At 33.4% G+C, this 15,338-nt stretch overlaps 1 protein-coding gene across 6 annotated transcripts in view; it reads right to left on the bottom strand.

The window, feature by feature from the left end:
* LOC150095352 (lethal(3)malignant brain tumor-like protein 4) overlaps window positions 1–15,338 on the bottom strand; it is a 381,800-nt gene that overhangs the window by 276,747 nt on the left and 89,715 nt on the right. For all 6 annotated transcript variants that reach the window (XM_090410238.1, XM_090410241.1, XM_090410242.1 and 3 more), the window contains one exon: window positions 8,878–9,735. In XM_090410238.1, coding sequence (XP_090266364.1) covers window positions 8,878–9,735 — 858 coding nt within the window. The remainder of the gene's footprint in view (window positions 1–8,877; window positions 9,736–15,338) is intronic.

Genomic DNA, 15,338 nt, shown 5'->3' with positions numbered 1-15,338 from the left:
CTTCCCTCAGATCATTCCCAATATCATTTATGTGTAAATTGCACAGCAGAAGCCCAAGCACAGAGAGCCCTGTGGCACACAGGTGATCACATGCCTTCTGATTCAACTTCACCATATACTAATCTTTTGTGCCTCTCCATCAGCAACATTCTTTTATCCATATCACCAGCTGCATGTCCATTCTCATTTGGTTCAACTTATGTAAGAGGGTTACATGTGGTATCCTGTCAAATGCCTTTACAAAGCCTAGCAATATCATGATGTAGCCATTTCCTTTATCCAAATCAAATGTTTTATTGCAGAAAGTAAGTAAATTACTAAACCAAGACTTTCTTCCTTCATATAAACATGTTGACCCATAGAATATTACATTCCTATCCACCCATTCCTGAATTCTGACATTACCCAACTTTTCTAATCCTATAATCACCACTCATGAGATACCAACTTGTCTATAATACCTGTCTTGGAGGTAATATGGGACTACCTTGTGATGGCTTTTACATAATGGAACTATCTTGCCTTCTTCTCCTTTGGGACTGAGCCAGTGCTGACAGCCTAGTTATGGGCACTACCATTTCTCTTGCAATTCCCCATAAAACAAGGGCTGATATCTGTTCCAATCTCATGACTATATTCACATAGAGATTTTTCGATATCCTAAACAACTTCAATTCATCTACCTTTATTCTCATATTGATTCCTGTAGCATAAGTAATTGCATTATCTCCACCTGCATGATACCCACTTGAAAAGTGACCACTCAATAATTCAAATATTTCTTCTGCTCCAGTGCATCCTACCATGTGTTCATTAAAGTTATCCTTCCATAATCATTCTTTATTTTGTGCCTCTCCATACTAACCATACAGTGAAGGAACTCATTGAGATTTTCTTTGGTCTACTTGGCTAATATCTTCTCATAATCTGATTTTGCATTCGTCACCATGTTTCGTCAACTCTTCTTGCCTGTGCTTTGTATTGCTTATGTGTTTGCATAAGCAGTACACCGATTTCCCATATGCTACTGACATTCTTCTCTAGCAGTTCTTTCTCTCTCTATGTTGCCTCCTGAGTTTGTATCACCAGCTTTGAAGTTCCACATATAATCATTACAGACTGAAATTCACATACTAGACACTTCCCAGTTTAAGACTTCCATAATCACTTCCCACCTACAGGCAAAGTGATTACCTTGGTTATTCTCTGATGTTATTACTAGATTTGTCATCATCAAATTACAGATATGTATCCTCAAAGAGTGTATGGAACACTATGATAGTACTATATGAAAAGTTTACATTACTACTACTAACTCTTATCAACAATTTTGCTACAGATTTCCTATTCAAAATCTGTTATCTGTCAAGACTCCAATATTACTGGAACAAATGATGATGAGCTGGCAATTTGGGAATTAATGGCCAAATTGTATTCGTACTGGCTTGAACCAAACCAAAATGTTGGTACAACATGGTGGAATTACTAGAATGTAACACATGCTGTTTTAGGTAATTATCTCTCAACAGCTGCATAAATTCCATTTCCTCCTATGTGCTCTTTCTTCCTTCCATTCTTTGTCCCATAGTTGAAGTCTCCATAATGATTACTGGCCCTTTGCTCACTTAGCTAATTTGCAGAGGCATATATCATCCAAGTTTCCTTTTGCTAGTTGCAATTCATCTGCTATCTTTAGTGATATGCTTCTCCCAGTCCTGTTCTCTCTATCGTCTCTGACAATATAATATCCACGTGACAATATCTTTCTCTGTCAACCCAAGTCTTACAAATAAGCTATAATTTTTTCCCAATTCCACAAATCCCTCATTCCTCTTCCTTATACTTCTGGCATTAGTATAGACACACTGCAATATCTCCTTGGACTCACAGATATCCTTGAATCTTTTAATGAGTGTCTCATTCTGAGTTGAGTAACAGCATTTTATGATATCTCTCATTCTTACATTGGCTCACCTAAAAGGAGCCTACACACACACACATGCTCACCTACATATCTCTAGCTTTAATTTCTCTGATCAGGTATATCCATTCTCTCACTGAGCAAAACTTTTTTATGTTAGTAATTAAGAGGATTAATAATTAAGAGTAATTAACAGATCTCCATGGAGACACACTGTGCTTCCACAGTGTGTCTCCATGGAGATCTGTTAATAATAATAAGATTAATATTCTACTTGTTGTAAAAACTGCTGTGTCATATAAGAGATATTCACAATGAACAGATACTCAAAATAAAAAAACCCTGAAAACAAATACTACTATAAATCATTTAACAACACTAAATTCCATCTATAATACACAGTATTTCCTTAGAATTTATGGTAATATTTATCGTCAAAAATAAATAAATTACTCATTTATTTTGGACAAGAAAATGTAAAAAAAGTTCTGAACTAAAGGCAGTGAGCAAAAATAATCATGATATTTTAAATAAGTGCATAGGCTTTAAAGGGATTTGTTGAGAACTGAGGTCTCTTAAAAAAAAAAAAAAAAAATTAAGTCAATGCTTAATTAAGTTTTAAAGAGATTTTGTTGAGAGCTGCTATCTCTAAAGTAGTACACCCACTATTACACTTACAGCTTACTGTGAAGATCGTTCACACAAAACAGCCTTCATTAATACAGATAATTTGTAAATAAATAAATAAATAAAGCATGTGAAAACGTATTTAAAAAGTATGTTTAGAAAAAAACTGGGTTTTATTTGGTTTGTGACTACAAAGATAATGAAAACCTACTAGTTTCGCTATAAAACTTGTGACTTTTTCTGGGTAAAAAAACATAAAAAATAAATGCAATAAAGGCAAATATAAACTATAACATCACTAAAACAAACTATATAGGAGTCACTACAATATTAACTGAATGAAACCATGAGGAACATGGCAGGTGGCACACATTACCTATTTTTCAGCATGGTGTGCAGACAGTTGGGTGAAAGTTGAAGTCCAACATATGAAAAGATCTGATAAGTTATTTCCAAATATTACACAGGATTAATCACTGATTCCTGTTAAGTGTGCTTCCAAAAAGATGACCACAGTAGATTGTTTTATGTTGCAAGCAGTAAAGTTGTCATGAATGCTTGACATGGAGTTCTTATTCCACTCAATGTTGTGGTGTGTAGGAAAAAATGAAAAGCCAGGCCCCTCAATTGTCTTCTCTGTTGTTGACATCTCCAATGTTCTTTGTCTTATTTCAAAACTTCTTGATGTCTGGCCTATGAAAGGAAGGCTACAAGAGCATGGAATATTATAGATCCCAGTATGTTTGTAGAAGGGGTTGTAGTTATTAGGAGAACAAGGTAAACATCATATAATCAAAATAGACTTGCAATGTGCCCTGATTTCATGAGCTTTAAGGAGACTAGCAATCTTGACAGAAAGTCTACCAGTGCAATGGATGGAAACTGCAGTCCTGTAGTGAATACTAGGATTTTGCTGTGCAGAGGATTAGAAATTTGTATACCAGTTTCTGTGAATATCTATTGCAAACAAGTTGTTGGAGAAGAGTGTAGTTCTTCATTAAATTTTTCTTCATCTCTTATGATAGAGTCCACCCATTTTTTGAGCACATATATAATACCTAGTTTTTGTGAACATGTGGAACAAAGCAGATGATAGGTAACAATCTGCATGAGTAGCCTAGCAATATACACTAAGTGAAAAGCCTTTTCAGCATTTTTGGAATTAAAGTATGTAGAAAGGGTAGTTTTCCCTCACTTTCTAGTTCCAAAGTGAATTTTATTTTATGGTGGAATGAGTTAGAGAACAGAAATCATTTACATCAGCAGCACTATACAGCCGCATTTGTTTATAATTAGCACCCGAGGACTGACAAAAGTTCCTCGTTATAACCATTACTCACTATGTTAGTGCTGAGTTAATTCTACCTCCTATTTTTTTTTAATTTTCAATGATTTGATAAAAAAATAGATTTAAAAAAAAATATTATAGAGAAAAAATAATGTAATTACATACCTAGATATTATATGTATGAATAAGCTTGTATGAATTACAATATACTTAATACTAAACACAATTTATTTGTCCATAATTTTAAAACTATGCACTTAATACTAAATGCAGCTCATTTCTCCTAATTAAAACAATGCTAATTAATAATAAATATGATTTCAATTATCCAGCCAACCACTGTAACATACAAACAGTGGTTGGCTGGATAATTTGGATGTGGCAATTTTATGCCACATCCAAATTGTTCAGTAAATTTTTCTGTTGAGACTCCATGATCAGACTGTCAATTCAGAAACCAGCATTTCTTGTAGTGAACCATTGAAATAATGATTCATCGAAGTTTCACACTTTCTAATTTTTTTTTTGTTTTGGTTAAGCTTTCCAGTGCTGATATATAAACATCTTTATTCTTCTGAAATGCTAATACTATTCAAGAGGACAAAGAAAACTTTTTACACACTTCAATATTTTTCACACCACATTCTAACTCACGAATAATTTTTTTGCAAACCAAAAGACAGTTTCTTTTAGTAGACATGTTTCCAATGGAAGGGTTCATTTTTGACTGATTTTACAGTTGTTGCAGTGTTTGGGTAAAATGAGGGAGGAAACTGGAGACTAGATATCAGAAAGGTAGGTAGAGAGAGAGGATGTTTTGCAAGAACAAGATTAGATATCAACTGCCTATAATCCAATGCAGGTGATCATAAAAACCAAGTCATTCCTTTCATTTTTGTCTATTCCAAGAATTACCTGAGATATTAAGAACATTTGCATAATCACCAAAATTTGTAAAGGTATATTCGTGTAGCATGCTCATTATAAAAAGTGAGTAATTGTATGGGAATATACATAAATTAAAATCATTATGGCGTTTTTGCTCATTACAGCTGTGATCTTGTTATTTCAGTGCTCATTACAACAAAGTTTGACTGCATTTCAAGATGATGAATATGCCATTTATGTATCTCCACCAGAGTGAAGGTTTACAGTCTGTTGACATGAGAAAATGTTTTTTTCCAAAATTTTTCATAAATAAATTGGCACAGGGAGGAGATAGGAATTGCTTATTACAAGCTGGAAAGCTGCTTGAAAATTTGTTCATTCCATTTAGAGTAGAAACAATGTTTGAATAACTGAGAGTTATCAGGAGGGAATCCTCAGTTTCATTTACATAATGCTGATTCTGTTTCATTTTTTATGTTGTAAATAGTTTCTTGTATGTTAACTTTACTTATCACATCCATTGGGGAATGATGGTCACTACAAATGCCTTTTGTTGATTATCAATGATCCTGATGGAAAGGAATATGACCCAGAGGAAGACCAAGGTCTAGGTGGATTGATTCAGTCAGAGGTGCCTTAGAAGAACAAAATATTTAATAATATTGGCATGCTGACAAGTAATAGACTAATTTGGAGGAAAACTGCTGATAGAAGATTAATAATAATAATAAAGTTAATCAGTTAATCATGTAGTGAGGTCATAATAACATAAACACCCCTTGAGGGTAAATATCAAAAATTTGATGAGGAGGAGGAATATGACCAATGAGAGGACAGGATACACATGTCATTTTATCTTTAGAGATTACACTGTGTGTGTGTGTGTGTGTGTATATTGTGAGGTAACCAGTTAATCGCAACACAGCAACCTAAAACAAATAAGCAGTGGACAGTAGTGATTTAGCTTATTTCTTATCCAGTGATGGAATAAGCAAAATGTGACCATTAGTAGTGGATAGCAAAACTTAGAAAGTTGAGAAAATTTTATTTTCCAAGATATTTCATTATATTAATTCCTAAATGTTTTTTAACTGTTTTCTGAGTTGCTGCCGTGTCATACATCAGTGGTCCTGTCCATCTGACAATGCTTCAGAATAAATCATAATTCAGAAAAGCACTAGCTGCATGTATAGACCAAAGAATTTTATTTTATTGAGATTTTTTTAATGATATTGAACAATTTCTTCTCTGCCATTATATGCAAACATATAATGGCAGAGAAGAAATCGTTTCCTTTTTTCCATAAAAGCAATTCAAGACATAGTGTTAGAAGCAAGAATAGAGCAAAAAATGGTATTATTAAAAATAAATAAATAAATAAATAAATTGTTTTATATTACTTATAAAATGCATGGACTTTTTTTTTTTTTTTTTCACAAAATGATAAACACATCAATACATAAGTAGTTAACATATCTGTAATGAAACTGGTAGTTATATAGGATAAAAATGAGCAATAGCATTAACCTCTCTACCGGCCATGGTGGATGAAATAGTGATACCAAATTGCACTTCTTATCCATGTAATTCAATACGTGTTAGAGAATAGTATGCAGATTTTGCTGGACATCTACAGACGTCATGGCCGGTTGGGGTGTTAACCAGGCATAAACACATGGCTATGACATAACAGGCAACCATGGTAGGGTGCATCAAGTCTAACATCTGACAAGTAAGATGATAGGTATTCAAATGCAGCTTACTTTTTTTTGTGTGTGTGTGTGTCCGTGTGAAATTATTTTGTAATGGTTCTCTTATTCCACACAGCTTTGTATACCTACAAATCAACCATGCACATTACATGCATTCTAAGTAATTAAAATGACGTACCTATTCAACAAGTTTGTGCCATTCACAGGTACTTCATTTTAATTATAATCATAATCAGGTAAAGGAGGACACAAATCACAGGAACTGTGGAGTATTGTTTCAAGTTTCCTGGTATGTACTCTCAAGGAGTGGTCAGGCTACTATGATAGCACTACGTGATTAAGCTTACATTATTATTAATCTTCTACCAACGATTTTCCTCCAAATTAGACTATTACTTGTCAGCACTTCAATATTTTGTTCTTCTAACACACTTCTGACTGAATCAATTCATCTAGAGATTGGTCTTTATCTGGGTCCCTGCCATCTTGGCACGAAACACCTGTTCTGCTAACTTTTTTGTTTTTTTCCCCTCCCATTCTGTTTAAGTGACCATACAAACTTAGATTAGCCCTGCTCATACATTCTTGAAAGCAAACACCATCAAGTTCCTTCTTAATATCTTCATTTTCTAATATGATTCTGCAATTGATGCCATCTGTTCACTCCCCTAATTTTTTTCAGAACTCTCAAATATGTGGTCTCTAAACTTAGATCAAGTGATTTATTTAACTCAACTGTCAGATCCATAACTTAAAACTGGTTTGAAGACTGTCTTGTTCTTTGCAAAAGAAGAGATTTTTCTCTCATAGGGTGGTGCGTGATTGGAATGGATTGCCATTGGATGTTGTCAGCAAAAGCAGTGTGAATTAATTCAAGAATAAATATGATAGATGGCATGTGGCCTCCCTCGATGAGTTCCTGACTCCCTGGAGATCTCTCTTAATAACAATAATAATATAAATTTATTTAACTTTATATCCCCACCATATATATATATATAATTTATATCCCCACCATACCAGATTTATTAATTCTGTTGTCTATTTCCAAATTTAATTTTCATCTTCAATAAAAACTGTGCCTAAATAGCTGAAATATTTTACTTGTTCTATAGGTTCGCCATTAAGAATGCAGTTTTCTATGTTCCTGCCTATTTTCATAGTTTTTGTTTTTTTATCACCAATTTTCATACCAATTGCATGAAAATCAGCAACATCAATCCAAGTCTTTGGTTTATTTTCATCACTTTGTTTCCTGGTTCAGATAAGTATAGTTCTAAATTATTTCCAAGTTGTTGTTCTGGATGGAAAACTCTATCACATGCAAAAATGCGATGCTAAGTAATCCTTTAAAATACGTTAAATTGTTCAGATATTTTTTCACAGTTCTTTTCATTTCTGGTATGCAAAATAAACACTACAGGACAGTTGCAATCAATAAAGAAAATTAACTGAAAACCATACAACATTTGTTTAAATTTACCAAAATGACTTTGCTCTCTCTCTCTCTCCACCCTCCCTTCCCACTACAAATAATTGATAATCATAAGAATTAATTCTTAATCTTCCAATAATGGCCTTTCCATAAAGCTATTTTAGAAGATGAAATACATATCACTTTCTCCTATTTTTGTCTCTAAGAAACAAAAAAAAGAAAATATTAAAGCATCAATATAGCTTTTGTGAGCTATTTATAATATAGCTTAATCAAAACAAAAGTGAGCCATACTTTTGTCATAAAAAAGCATTTACCAAATAAAATCATAATTTATGGTGCTGATCTCAAACTCTTCTGACATTTTTTAGAAATATCTTTTGGGCAAAATGACACTACTTTGTCAAATTTTGCATTAAGTATAAAATTCTAAGCATGGCATAGGCTGGTAAAAGAACATTCAGAATGACTAAAATATCAGTTAATTAAATTAGATGATTGTTGACTGAAAAGACAACATAGTAGCCAAAATGAAAGCATAAAGAAGCCCTATCAAAAATTAATGAAGAATGGCTCTTAAAGAAGTGTGCTGTTCAGAATATATGTAATTTTAAAAGTACATTTATTCCACAACATTAAAGTTTGATGTTATACCAAGTGGTACATAAATGCATTTATATGTTTATGAAAAATAATACGCGAGTAGTGAAATCACTTTGACTGCAGAACTAAAAGCAAAAGAGAAAAGAAATATATTTTAAATGAAGTGGATAAATAACACTTTCGCATTTATTTTTGAAAAGGGATTTTTTATTACATACCAAATCTTTACCTCCTCTGTAATAAGAGAAAAACAAAATACTAGCAGATATTAAAACAGATGTAATTTCCTGTACTATTTATCATTTCTGCATGAAATCAAATAAAAAAATCCTGAAAAATAAAATTAATATAACAGCTGCTGATAATCTTAAAAAATTATAAAAGTCTGTAGCTGGAAAATTACCTTTAAACTACTTCCTGGCAGTGTAGCAACACCATCTTTCCAGTCCATAGCTTGAATAGGATCAAAGTCTGGACTAGTTGGGTCACCTTTTGGATTAAGTAATGCTGAGTTTACAGATACAGAATGAGACAAGGTCACCAGGGCAGGAGGAGGCTGCTGATACTGGGACGAAGGACAAGGCTGGGAAGGATTAGGAAGAAGTGGTGGAGGGGGAGAAACAGGAGGAATTTCAGGTGGTATTACTGGTGTTAAAAGGGGAGGAGTTGATGGAGGCGACTGGTTTCTTGTAGAAGCAACTGTGGTGGTGGTGGTGGTGACAGCAGAAGTTGTAGTAGTAGTAGCAATAGTAGCAGTAATAGTAGGATTAGCAGTAGTAATGCTAGTTACTGCAGTATTCACAGTAGATGCTACAGGATGAGGATGTTTAGTAACTGCTACAGTTATGGTTGATAAGGGAGGTGATGTAGAGGTAGAGGAACTTGATGCTGAACTAATAGATGCAGTTGTAAACACAGTGGTAGTAGTTGTAACAGTTTTGGTAACTGGTGAAAATCCAAGTGCTGCTGATGAGAATATACTAGGAGAAAGCACTGGAATCACTGTAGTAACAGGAATGGAAGTGACAGATTTGGTCATTGTTGATGGTAAAGTGGCAATTAAAGGCATAAAATTAGCACTTGCTGAGAATGGGGGAACAAGACAAGGGGTACCAGACAGCTGGAGATGAGGAGACAAGATAGAATTAGATGATGCTTTTGACACAGGACTCCCAAACCTATCTGAGTGAAGATTTGATGGTGATACTGCCTGCAGTGGTGCAAAAAGTGAGCCACTGGGAAAGCTGGTAAGTGCAGCAATCTGGGGAGAAAAATAAAATATATACAGGCACATTAATGTAGGTAATATTTATGTATGTAAAAACAAATAAATAAAACTTCTCTTGAATCTAACATAAAAGATTTCTGTCATTTTGTTATTCACTTTTAATAATGATTTAATGATTAAAAAGTGTATATGGTGTACAGTGGTACCTTGGTTTGCAAGCATAATTCATTCCGGAAACGTGCTCGCAATCCAAAGCACTCATATATCAAAGCGAATTTCCCCATAAGAAATAATAGAAACTCAGATGATTAGTTCCAAAACTCAAAAATATTCATATAAAAATGATTAATACAAAATACATAAAGTAATCAAATTTATTAATTACATTACAATTACATATTACAGTAAATACAATTAATTGTATTGGGTAGGACGACTTTCATTGTCACTAACGGAATCACTGCTATCTGTCTCATTGCAATTAAAAACTTGCTGCGGCAGGTAACACTCGGAAACCATGAGCTTCTGAAACTCGGCAACGAACGCCACAGCTGCCTTTGCATCTGAACTTGCAGCCTCTCCGTGCCTCACAACACTATGGATGCCACTTCTTTCAACCCTTTTCTTCATTGGGGCCATTGTCATAGTACAGTTAATAAAGAACAGTCACTACATTTGGACACAAAATAAAAAATGCTTTACGCACACACATGTGGTCACAATGCTAGCACGAATGTTGACTATACGAATGAGGTATGCCGACTGAGACTGCACATGCGAGACGATTACCCACAATCCCGGGTGGATTGTGATCACGTGAGGCTCAACAGACAAAACATATAGGTAATACAGTACTCGTATTGCAAGACGTCGCTTGTTTATCAAGTTAAAATTTATTAAAAATTTTTGCTCGTCTTGCGAAACAAGACCAAGTTACTTGCAATCCAAGGTACCACTGTATTTTGATTACTGATGTTATTTTAATTAATTAAAATTCTCTCTAAAACTAATGATTCCCTTAAATTATATTTTTTTTTAATTCCACACCTATAATATACTGCATCACAATTTAATTTAAAGTCATCTGCAATTAATGAAAAATAAAGAATAATTAGCTGTTCCACATTAAAACTCTAAAGTGAGCTTTATGATATGCAGTTCTCCATTTTTGCATTTGAGTTTTTCTGCAAGCAGCATATAAAAAGGAGTTACTATGATCAGGGAGCAAACTTTAAAGTTTTAATTATTAATTTTGAATGAATGTTTAATCTGCTGTTAGTATATACTTTAGATTTTTCTTTTCTGTAATTACATTCACTTTTTTGAATGAAGATATGCATGAGCAGGAATTAACATGCTGAACTTTTCATTAATTCAAATGACTTAACTCTTACATGTGTATATTGAAACCGATGTAAGAGTTGCTTATGACTCAAATCTAGATAATAGGAGACCTTCACACTGCCTATATAAAGAGAACCAAATAGCTTTCTAATCCAATGTTCAAATTTCACATTCCCATAGAGCATCCTGCTACTAGAAATCCTATCTGGATGGTAAATGAACATGGATGACCTGACAACTTGGTACTTAGCCAATCAAGCTATTCTGTATGGTTGAAACTACATGTACATTATGAACATGTAGAGCATAATCAGATATGATAGAGAAGGGAGGGGGTCCACAATTAAACAGTGCATTCATAATGAACAGTGATGAAAAGCCAGCTACTGGAGCAACCTAAACAGAATTGAAGATGGACATCAACACATCAAGAGAAGGATGAGAAATCCATTATTCTAAATAATAAATAAAAGATAACAAAATTCAGACACTAGAGAAAAAGGAAAGGTGGCAAACTAGAATATTATATTCAACATTAAACATGAGGATAAACTTCTTGCAAAGCCAATTTCATGTCAAATGAAGAAAGCAAATTTCAAAACAGGAACTTGAACAGTTTAGACCTACTTGTTACTGTGATTGCACAGAAGGTTCTAGTAGAGAAGTAAAATATTTTTTGTGTTGTTAAATACAAGCTGATATAAACAAAAAGGAAATGTTAGTTCTTTTCCTAAATATGCACAGGTAACCCTTGTATAACACAGATGTTAGGTTCACAAAAATGGCGCGTTATATAAATCGAGTAATGCGAGACTCACATCACATAGAAAAAGTAGGGTTAGGTTCCGAAATCGTTTTTTTTTTTAAAGATTATATAAACAATGACATATCCAACGAAAAATTATTTTTATTTAATTCAGGTAATTCATGTAAATTAAGAAAATTTGTTTCATAGTTATAAACTATGAAACAAATACATAGTATAAAATTATAAAAAATTATAAATTGAACATAAACTTCATTGCAAATAATGCATAAATATTTTAGGCAAAATAAAATAAAGTGTATATTTTAATAATCATCATTCTCTTCAAATCTAACATTTCATAGATATTCTTTATTTACAAGTGGCTGGACGTCCTCACTTGAAATCTCTTGGACATCATTAGTATAATTCTTATTGCATACTTCAGCTGTTTCAGTTATCAAAAGTCAGTAATAAGGCCTTGCTTACCGCTATGCTGCAATTTTTTATTAAGTTCATAATATGGAGCTAAACAAATATCTAATTGTCTTGTGAATTTTCTGGAGAGCTCCATTGAGAGATTATTATCCATAAAATAACTTGCCAAGTCCAATCCTTCTGCTAATATCTTTAAACTGAATTCTTTAATGGATTCATCACAATCAGAATCTTCGTCAAAACTTTCCCCGCCATTTGGTTCGACATCATCTATTAATTGTACCAGTTCCTCCTCATTTAAATCTATTTCACCATCAATTAATTCACTATTGAAGAGATTGGAGCACTTTGAAGTTCGCAAAAGTTGAGTCTCATGTGTGTTGATCAAAACTGAATGTATCATCACTCTTGTTCAATTGTTACCTTGGCAGTTTACAGTGGGTGGGTTTATCCCTATTAACAAACGCATATATCGCAAAAGCACTCTAAGTAGCCATTACTATAAAATAATTTTTTTACATAAAAAACACATTACATATTGTATGTAACTCACCAAAAAATAAAGTGCTCAGCTTGAGATTGACAAACTTATGATTTGTAATGCGCTTTCATGGCAGAAACCGAAGACAATTTTCAACAATAAATACTTTATACAGTAAACAATTGACGTACATACGTGCTAAAGGGTATTTTCCCCTAATCTAAATTTGCTACTTATAACTACATATGCAATATGGGTAGATGCAAATTTAACGAAGATGAAATTTGATTTTTAAGTCGCGTGTTGAAAAATACATGAAAAGATAAAGGGTTACAACAGTTTGTAGACCATCTTATATCGAAACTGCGTTGTATAAGTACCACGTTCAACAAGGGTTACTACAATTTGTAGACTGCATTATATCGAAACCGCGTTGTATAAGTACAACGTTATACGAAGGTTACTGTACTAAATTTTTTAAATAAATCAAAGCTGAACAACTTTGAAATGTAAAACACACACTCAAATATACAAATAATATTAAACAAAATAAGTGAAGGAGTTTGCAAACAAGAACAAAACCTTAGAGACATATAAAAAAAATTCTTTGCCAATAAAGCAGCATATGCTATTGGAAAATATAAAGAAAGAATAGAAAATCTAGGTTATTTGTAAAATCAACTTAACAAAACTCAAGGCAAAATTTTAGAAAGAATATAAATGATAACTATCATGAAAGAACCCAAACATGAAAAACAGAAGAACTTATATCACATCAGTGCCATATGTGGGGTTAATTTAGGAGACTACTAAGCATACATAAAGAATTCTGATCTTTAAACTATTCTTCAATGGAGTTCTAATAACCTTGTTAATCTCAGTGCTAGTAACAGTTCAATCATGTATTACATCTTGCAAAAAAGGAAACCTTCTCTTCCAATCTGAGATATCTCCTCTCATCTTTTGAATTCTTCATTTCTCTTGACCTCTCAACTTCTTTTAAAAAGTTTATGCCAGTCTTTCATGGCATAAACACATTATAAATATCACCTCCTCAGAATCCAAGGGATTAGATTCACTTTTGTTGAAGACATTACTTCTGAAGCCATTAATTCTATACACCAATCAATCACCACATATTCTTCTCACATGTGGGTGATGCCCCTAAGAATTCTTAACTAATACATAACTCAGAACATATGAGAGAAATCAGGTTGATTAATAATTAACTAATTCACTCTACTCTTTTCGTAAAGGTGTTCAGTTTCTGCTGTTGCATTTTCTACAAATATATCTATGGTCACTGTTCAAAAAAACTGTAACCAGTAATTGCCCCATTCTCCTCTAAATATGTTAAAATGTGAAGCAAATTCAACATTCCTTCCCAGATGAACTCCAAATTCAACATCCCGTCCCAGCTGAACTACAAATTCAACATTACTTCTCAGCTGAACTCCATACTCTTAGAACAAATTTGTCTGTCACTTCATTCATTCCATCTCTGCTTTCTAGAATAGTCCCCCTTCTGATGTATTTCTTAAACAGTACAATCTGCAAATTTACTTCAATATTAACAAGCTTCTTTGCTTTCACTTGAACATTCTGTCCATCCATAATACTAATCTCCTACAGAAATAAATTTAGTTTAATCCTTTATCCAAGTGTGAGCAAACAAAGTTTGCGCCTGAAAATATCTTCAGGACTGAATATGGTGTTGTACTACCTTACTGGGGTAAGGTAGGTGTTGTACTACCTAACACTTGGATAAAGGATTAAATTAAATTTATTATAGTCTAACCAAGTGAAAAATAAACTTTCAACATCTTTCTCTAAATCCAGAGTAATATAATAAAAAAGGCGGCACACCTTTTGGCAACTCCTATAGGTAAAGATGACCTCGCTAGTGCTTCTGCCTGGTATCTCCACCACTGGACCTGGCTCCCACCGAAGAGACCTCAATAAAGGTTGAAACTAGTCTGGGTAGTGGCCAATCCCTTAATGCATAACATTATACATATCTGCAAGGAGATGTGTTTTGCATTATGGAAGATACTGGGATAGGAGTGATGTTAGCTTGGTCCACCTTTGCTACAAGTTTCCCGGTGTTGTACTACCTTACCCAAGTAAGGTAGTACAACACCATATTCAGTCCTGAAGATATTTTCAGGTGCAAACTTTGTTTGCTCACACTTGGATAAAGGATTAAACTAAATTTATTATAGTCTAACCAATAAACTTTTAATCTCCTACAGGTTGAACAACTTCTCATGTATGGGGAAGGGGGGGTAGTACCACAAAAGGAATCAAAGGGTGTAAAGGTTATGTCAAAACTGAATATTAGGATATCCTGAAAATTGAGAGCAATAACTTGAAAAAATATTAACTTGTATATCCTACTTAACCTCAACTTAATAATTTGAAGTTAAGCAGGAAAGACAGTAAGAGTAGAGGTGCAGTAGAGAGTCCCCCCATAATGAGGGAGGGCCCTCTACTGCACCTATAATAATAGCAAAATAGTAAATATAATAGTACTATAATAATAGTAAAAAATCTTGCCAAAGAAAAACTGCACTACATAATTATCTGGTACATATCTTGAGAAAAATGCTAATAATAAACTCTATATAA

This window comes from Typopeltis vanoorti, chromosome 20 (assembly GCF_054136105.1).
Source record: "Typopeltis vanoorti isolate ZY-2024b chromosome 20, IOZ_Tvanoo_1.0, whole genome shotgun sequence".
NCBI classification, from domain to species: Eukaryota; Metazoa; Arthropoda; class Arachnida; order Uropygi; family Thelyphonidae; genus Typopeltis; species Typopeltis vanoorti.
This window is presented reverse-complemented; position numbering and strand designations above follow the sequence as displayed.